At 54.2% G+C, this 8,386-nt stretch overlaps 1 protein-coding gene across 2 annotated transcripts in view; it reads right to left on the reverse strand.

The window, feature by feature from the left end:
* Positions 1 to 7,105, reverse strand: part of NEDD4L (NEDD4 like E3 ubiquitin protein ligase) — an 83,290-nt gene extending 76,185 nt beyond the window's left edge. For both annotated transcript variants that reach the window (XM_066569935.1, XM_066569934.1), the window contains exon 1: positions 6,998 to 7,105. In XM_066569935.1, coding sequence (XP_066426032.1) covers positions 6,998 to 7,045 — 48 coding nt within the window. In that variant the 5' untranslated portion in view covers positions 7,046 to 7,105. The remainder of the gene's footprint in view (positions 1 to 6,997) is intronic.
* Between the last annotated feature and the right edge of the window lie 1,281 nt (positions 7,106 to 8,386).

Here is an 8,386-nt window from a genome sequence, read left to right on the forward strand (position 1 = left end):
CTGCCTTTTAATAAAGAGGTAGGGGGAAGGCACATATGAAGATACCAAGTGAGGCAGGGAGGTGATCCTGCAACCCTGAACTCCAAACAGTGACACCATTCCCTCAGCTATAAAATGGAGCTGCATCTACACCACTGCTGCGTGCTCTCAGTTCACTAAAGCAAGGCCTGTCCAAGACAGAGCATTTTCAAGTTCTTTCAGCTCAACTTTTACAAACAATAGCCAAGATTTTATAATACCTCGAACATCACTGTACCAAGAGCAGAGGTTAAGGAAGCACACCCATTGCTCATCGCTGCACAGCAAAGCTGTTGCTTTGTTAGTGAGGCTGAATCAGCACAAGCACAAAGCCCAAACTCACAGTTTTGTCCACTCCCCGCTTCTCCCTCTTACCACGCCCTTCACCACAAACAGCAGGAATGGTCAACTCAAGAAATCTTTAAAGAAAGGTTAAAAACTCCACTTATTTGTTAGGGAATTCATCTATTTAACATTCTGCTTTTAGGCAAACTTGTCAGAGACTTCATCAGGGTCAGGATTCTAGCCAAAGCTCTGGATTCAGGAGACCTACACAGCCAATGTCACAGCTCACAGCCACCAAAGAGCAGGTGCCCTACCCTCCCTTCACACACACCCTCCACCACCACCCCAGCTGCTCGTGCCACATACCTCTGACTTCCACCACCTTTCCAGAAGTTACTACAATTCAACAGCCCTGCAAAGACATGGGATGCTGTCCACAGGTGGTCCCAGGGTGTACAAGAGAAAGCCACATCTCTCTTTCAGCAGTGCAAATCCACTGATTTGGGTGGGCTGCTCCAGAAGCCATCAGCCTCGACTTCTCTACTCAAGTACAGGGTGGAGGTGCAAGTAAACTGTCCTGGGATCAACCATTGACACCAGCACCAGCTGAAGGTCCTCAGCACAGATCAAGCACAGCACCAGCTGAAGGTCCTTAGCACATAATAAGCACCAGCTGAAGGTCCTCAGCACAGATCAAGCACAGCACCAGCTGAAGGTCCTTAGCATACAATATTAAATATTTAATATTAAATATATAATATTAAATACCAGCACCAGCTGAAGGTCCTTAGCACATAATAAGCACCAGCTGAAGGTCCTTAGCACATATCAATCACAGCATCAGCTGAAGGTCCTTAGCATACAATATTAAATATATAATATTAAATACCAGCACCAGCTGAAGGTCCTTAGCACATAATAAGCACCAGCTGAAGGTCCTTAGCACATACAAGTCCAGCCTAGAAGCTGCAGGGGTGAATTCTTCCCACAAAACCCTAAGATGTAATACCGATTCCCTTCTGACAGATAAGCTCATTCAGCACTCATAGCATGCCTGGTGATATTTTCAGAACAAAACACAAAAAATCCCGTCAGAAATCTGTTAACCGTGATTCCCAGTGCAAGCCGTGCCCCGGGGGTGAGGTGCGTGCTCATCAACAGGTGTGGGGCTCACAGTCCATGTTTGCTGCCCCGGAAAATGGCCTCTGTGCAGGAGCGGAGGAAAACCTCGAGTTCCCATTTCTTGTTAAAGAGCGCCCTCCAGCGGCCAGCCCCTCACATGACACCCAAGGACCGCTTATCCCCCTTCCCCAAGGCAGCAGCGGAACCTACACACCACCCTCAGAGGACAGGCAACAGCCAGGGGACACAGAGCATCTCTGAATGGGGGCATAGCTAGAACTAACATTCCTCGTCTCCCTCAGACCCTCATCTTACTACAAGCCTCCTTCAATGTCTTTACATTAATTTTATAATAAAACTAGAATTTACTTAGTGTCAGCGCTAGTGACCAAAACATGCCGATAACTCATCAAAAGCTGGTTTAAAATGCAGGCTGTTATAAAAATCTATTGACCTCCTGAGAACCACAGCCTATTTTGATATTCTGCCACACAAGTAGATATGCAAGCCCTGTCATTTATGAAATGCTTCCTTACCTGAACTTTTTAATCATCATCTAAGGTTTACATGCTAGCCCTGAAGTCAGTGCACTTAGAGTCTATAAAAACAATTCGGGGTCAATAAAAAAGTCACTATTCTGAATTGCTTATTGCTAAGACACTGTCAGTGCTGTGACCAAGGGAGGCCCCTCTCACACTCAGATGGCACAGTGAAGCTTTTATGTAACTGAAATATTCAGAGCAGAAACAACAGAGCTCTCATTTAAAGGGTCTGTGCAGTGGTGGTGACAAAGGGTGCATCTTCTCAAGGAACTCAAGGGTATTTTCACATAAAGCCTCCAGGTTTCAAGAACACAGTGGGCTGGGCTGGAGCTCATGGGGCCAGGGGCACATCCCTGGGCAGACTGCCCCTTTCCACCTCACAGCTGAGGAGCCACAGCCACCCACAAGCTGCTTCTCCAGCACCTCAGTGCCCTGGTCCTTCATGCAGCACTCTTCCAGTGCCACAGCACCCGGAGCTCCAGTGCTGCCCCAGGAGCTGAGCTGGGAATGAAGGGACGTGGCTCTGGAACCCCTCCCCAGCACCTGTCCTGGCAGGGGCTCCGTGGGGACAGCCTGGGCTCAGCAAACATCTCTGGCCGTGCCAGCACAGCGCGGAAGCCGGGTGAGCTGCGAGGTAGAGCCTCACCGTGAGACCACACAACAGAGAACGTCACCCAAAATCTAACTGCAACCATCTACGACACTGACACTGCCCAAACAACTCAGCATTGGCATCACTTCCAAAGTTTATGGTTTGCTCCAAATGCAAAGTAGAGAGATCTGGCCCTGAACTCCCACATGTCACTGCTGTCACCAAGTCCAGGGAGGGAGGGAAAATCACAGCCCTTTTCCTCCCCAGTAAATCCTGCTGATAATGAGCAATAACACCTTCTTGAGGCCTTTGCAGCCCCATCTCATGCATCTGTTAACATGATACTCGACTACTGGGAAAGAGACACCCTCAAGGGAGATCATTCCAGAGCAACAAATCCATCAGGAACATGTAAACATGAGGCACAAAAGCCAACCTCCCATATGCCTCAGTCTGAAACAGTTTACAGACAGTTTATCCATCACAGCACGAGCTGCATTTCACCACAGCACCACTGTAGCAAATCCTGGCTTACTCCTTACCTTGATGCCAGATCCAGTACAGGTGAGCCTGTGCTCTCCTGTCCATAGGAACCATTTCCATCATACTCAGAGCTGGGTTTGTTTCCCTTTCCCCAAAGTGTGTCTCAGTAAAGCGAAGCACAGGCTCCTGAGGTTCTGAAATCTTTCAGGGTTCACTCTTCAGGCACAAGGCTTTGCCCGGCACACCACAACAGTGATGAAAGGTTAGGCTACAGTGACTACACACAGAATTATTTATCTTGAGGCATATGGGATTGTATCTCACACATCGAGATATTTTCAGGAACATAAGATCCTTTTGACAAATTCTAAGGCATGACAAAATGTCATCTCAGTAGGAAGCTTCTAATTCCAATTGACTCAATCACAAGTCACAGAAGTTGAACAGAACTTAAAGAGAAGAATGCTGGAACTGCAGAGAGCAGTTTCACATATGAACCTCTTTTCCTCCTAATATTTTAAAGTATAGAAAGACAATCTTCAAGGATCTTTTTTCTGAAGTTCCGCTTTTTATTAAAGCAAACAAGTTCCAAGGAGCTGCAAGTTTTGCTTCCATCCAAGGACACTCAGAAAGCAAAATGTTTGTGGATTTGTGTGGGCAACATCTGACTCTCAAGAAACCCAAACTGAAACAAACAAAAGGTGCACTTCATTCACAAATATTTTCCACTACAAAGGGCTGTAAGTTTTTATATACACTGATATTTAGAGATTGCATGAAAGTACCTAAGCTTCCAGGAGCCCGTATAAATACTATTTCACAGAATCACAAAGAGGTTGAGGTTGGCACAAGCCTCTGAAGGTCACCTGGCCCACCCCTGCTTAAGCCAGAGCTGGCTGCCCAGGCCTGTGTCCCAACGGTCCCAAACAGCCCCAAGGATGGAGCTCCAACAGCCTCTGAGCAGCCTGGCCCAGTGCTGAGGTCATCCCAAGAGTGAAAAATTGGCAGGGTATGAATCTGATTTACAACTCATTTTAACTAATGAATATAAAACACTTTACAGTTCAGGTTTACAAGGAGGCTGATCTATGAACACAACATCATCTGCCATGAAAAACTGCACTGGTTGGCTCATCCCCTGTGACTCGGTGATCCCCAAATCCCCAAAAGGCCTAGTGTTCCAACACCTGTCAGAGTCCTTGGGCAAAAGGAAGCCACATTGACATGGAAGGCAGCCCCGCGCACAGGGACGAGTGCAGGCCCACATCTGCAGGCACGCCGGCACACGCAGCCCGGGCCTGCTGCACGCCTAGCACACACACCAGCTGTGCAGCGGGAGGGAAGCCTGTGCCTCTGCTCTGCAGGAGAGACTGCTGCTTCTCTCTCTGGAGAGCCACTCAGCGAGTCCGGCTCGCATGTAAATCACTGCATTTTCCAATCGGCAAATGTGCCAGCAGTGGAAGCATTGTGCAAGGCCAACTCAAAGCCCTCCAAAACCCATCTACAACAGATCTGCAAACTGCACTTCAAACCCAGGCAGGAACAAAGGAAATGAATAGGCTGAATATGTCCACGTACGTAACTCAGCCTCTCACAGCTCTCTCACAGCTAATAGAGCTCTGCTTTCCAAAAAATGATGAGCCAAGTCCAGGCCAATGCTGGAGGGAAGTCATTACCCACAGGCCAGCATGCAAAGAACTGTCAGCACACCTTCCTCAGCCCACTTGAGCTTTCCCTTCACTAGAGCTTTCATACAGCCACCTTCCTGAGAGAGACCATCCTCCCCTCCCTCCGTGCTCTCCTCTGCCCATTACTAGAGACTCAACAGTGGGTCAGGCTCTCAGGGTCATGAAACTACAGCCCAACAGGCTGTGAGGATCACCTGCACCCTTCTCCATGCCACCCCCTCCCTCAGACCCTTTTCCCTCTTTCTTCCATCCTATTTCCATCTGTGGACTCCCACTGTAGTTTTAGATGGTCACTGCTCTTCCTGAGAAGCGTCCAGCATCAGCAGATGCACAGCAAAGCTGGACACAAAGCACAGTCTGCTGTCCCTCAGGCAGTGTGGCTGTGGTCATCACTGCAGCTGTGACATTGGTCACTGCTGAGAGACCAAAGCCTTTCTTTTCCCAGCAGCTCCTTTTCTAACAGCTTGGTTTTGCCTCGGGAGGTAAAACCACATCTCCTTGCCCACTGCTCCACAGGCCAAGTCCCCAGCATCTGCTGGGGCTGAGCATCATGGCAGGAACAGCCCCTGCTGTCCCAAGATCCCTCCACCTCCAAGCCAAGGTAAGAGCAGCCAGCAGATTTCTCCCTGTATCCATTTCTCTTTAGCATTCTGTGCAAGTACCAGCATATGTCGAGGCAGGAGGCAGGGACAAAAGACACAGCCAAGCGCACGCACAACAGAAAAGGCAGCAGCCAAGCTCCAGCGTGATGTTCTCAGCCACCTCCCTGGGACCTGGCAGGGTGGCTCCAGGCTTCCCTTCTCCTCACAGATCACACTTGCTAATATAAGCACAAAAGCACCTCCAACCAAATGTCTTGGAATGCCCATTCTGGGACAGCAAACCCCACTGCCTTTAGCTGTTCCCTAAGCGTGTGCAAACCCCCCAGCAGCAGGCAAGATCACCACAGGCCCTCTGGAGCCCAGGACCTGACAGGATTGCTGCAGGCCCCCTGGCAGCCCCGGAGCAAGCAGGGCCCTGCAGATGGCCCAGCAGCGGGCCCAGCTACCTGCAGGGTGAGGCAATGCACCGGAGCTGGCCCAAAGCTGCTTGGGGACTGCTGCCAGCCACCGCTGTGCTCACGCGAAGGCTTATGGAAACAGCCCAGGGAGGAGAAGGTTCTCCTCTGCCGTTGTGCTCGCTATCTACATCACCCAATGCTCCTGCAACGCCCTCTCCTCTCCCCTACCTTCACACACACGCAGAGCATTTGCAATCACTCTGCTCTCAGCTTTATAATTTAACAACAACAGAATGACACCCCCCCCTTACCAAAACACCCACTCCTGCCCAGGAACCTCCTTTCCAATGAGAATTAAACATTACAGTCATCCAGACCCGGTGCCGCTGAAATACACCAGGTAAGAAACACTGTCACAAACCTCTGCCACAAGGCAGAGGATGTTTTTAATGTTTCTTCTACACTACATACAGACTGACACATAACCAGTGTCAGTGGGCAGTTTTCCCACAAAACCGGAAGCAATGCTGTTATAATTACTATTCACGCCTGTAAAAATAAAAGATATACATGCGCTCCTAACAACCGATACCCTGAAACCACAGCCCATAATGCAGCCTTGCCCATTGCTGATGCTCTATGACACTGGCTCCTAAGAAAAGGAGCACCTGACCAAGGCAACGAAACAAAAAGGGCATTAAGTAAGATTTTTAACATTCACCTAAAGTAAACTGGACTATTCTCCTAATGCCTGTATGATTTGCTTGATTCTGCAGAAGACATCGGCTGATAAAGCCGGCACGCGGTGATTAGTTATCGCGGGTCCTACCCCGCTTATCAGCTCCATCTGCATTGGGGCCAGGCTGTGTCTGACACAGTACCCGGCGCACCGGCCCGGCGGCTGCTCCGCTCCGGCCCCGCGGCCGCTCCCCTGGGGACACCGGCAGCGCTGCGGGGAGGAGGCGGAGAGGGGCGGCCGCCCCCGCCCGCAGCACCGCCGGCCGCGGCTCTTTGTTCGCCGCCGGCCCCACCGAGGCACCCGCGGGCTCCGGGCGGCCGCACCTGCCTGGGGTGCGGGCAGCGCTCCCCGACCCGGGCCGCCCCCGGGCAAGTGGCCGCTGCGGGAGGGGCGCGAAGCCCCGAGGGGCGGGCAACGCTTGCCCTCCCGGACCGACCGTCGACCTTCGCCCAGCTCCCGAACCTCAGCCGCGGCTCCCGCGGACGGGGCCCCGGCACACCCCAACCCAGCCCGTCCGCGCCGACCCACCTCGTCCTCCGAGAGCCCGTACACCGGTTCCGTCGCCGCGGTCGCCATGGAGCCGCTCCCGGGCCCGCCGAGCCGCCCGCCGCCGCCTTCGCCCCCGCCGCCGCCTGCTCCTGCTGCCGCCGCTGGCCCGCGGGCGGCGGAAGACGCCGGGAGCCGAGCCCGGCGGAAAGGGGCCGGGGGCGGGGCCGCCGGGGGCCGCCCGCGCTGCCGCCGCCGCCGCGGGCCGGGGCTGAGCGCGGCCGCAGGGACGGGGAGCGCCGGCGGGGCGGGGAGAGCGCCGGGCCGGCCCAACGGCGGCGGGCGGGGCGCGGCACAAAGCGCGGGAGGGGCCCCGCTCCGCTCCCGCACCGCCCTGAGGGACGGGCGTGAGGGGGCGCGAGGGGCCGTGAGGGGGCGCGAGGAGGAGCCGTGAGGGGGCGCGAGGGAGGCGCGCGCGGAGGGGGGAGGGGGGGAAGAAAGGGGGGCGCGAGGGATGCGCGTGCGAGGAATGCGCGCGGAGCTGGCGCGCGGGGGCAGCGGGAGCGTGTGGGTGGCGCCCCCCAGTGGGCGGGAGCGGCGCCGCTGGGCCCGGACCGCGAGAGCGCTCCCCGTGTGGGACCGGGCCGTGTCCCGGGCCGTGTCCCCCTGCGGGACCGGGCCGTGTCCCCCTGCGGGCAGCAGCCCCTGTCCCGGGCCGTGTCCCGGTGCGAGCCCGGGATGCGCAGGAGCGAAGCCCCCGCTGCTCGCGGCTCTCCAGAGCAGTCGGAGGTGGTCGCTCACTGTGGCATTTCTTCCCTCTCCATCACAAGTTTTAGGGAAACAAAACACCGTGGGCCCTTGGAGTGAAGGCACTTCTGGGCAAAATCAAGTCCCGCTTTAGCTCTGCATGAGGTTTTGATTTGGTTTGTGCCCCTGAGCTGGCTCTGTCCCCAGCCGTGCCTCTCCCTGTGCTAATCTCCCATTTATGATCTCTCGCTGTCTCCTGGCAGTACGGTGGTGCTTAAGTGGAGGCTGTTGAGGGAGTTCCATGGCAGCGGTGCCCAGACACGTTTATGCCCTGCCACATTTACCTTTACGTGCACAATGTGTTATCAAAGGCACGTGAGGCTACTGGCACAGGACAGATGTGTCACCACCGCCCGACACAGGGCTGTTCTGCGCGCTTAGACAAGTGCCACTGGCTTCAGCAGCCTGCCTCTGTGTGCTCAGGTGCTTTGAGCCTCTTTCTGTTCCACAGAGCCGAGCAGAACGGGCACAAGGAGATCCCTTTTTCTGGAGAGACCCCACAGCAGACTGTAGGCCAGAAAGTGTTTTGCCAGCCTTTCCAAAGCCCTTTGCGGGGCAGGAAGGATGTGACCTCTGCCCAGGCAGCAGTGCCTCGGAGCTGTTAAAGTCCAGCCGGGGGAGACA

Source organism: Molothrus aeneus (genome assembly GCF_037042795.1).
Source record: "Molothrus aeneus isolate 106 chromosome Z unlocalized genomic scaffold, BPBGC_Maene_1.0 scaffold_55, whole genome shotgun sequence".
NCBI classification, from domain to species: Eukaryota; Metazoa; Chordata; class Aves; order Passeriformes; family Icteridae; genus Molothrus; species Molothrus aeneus.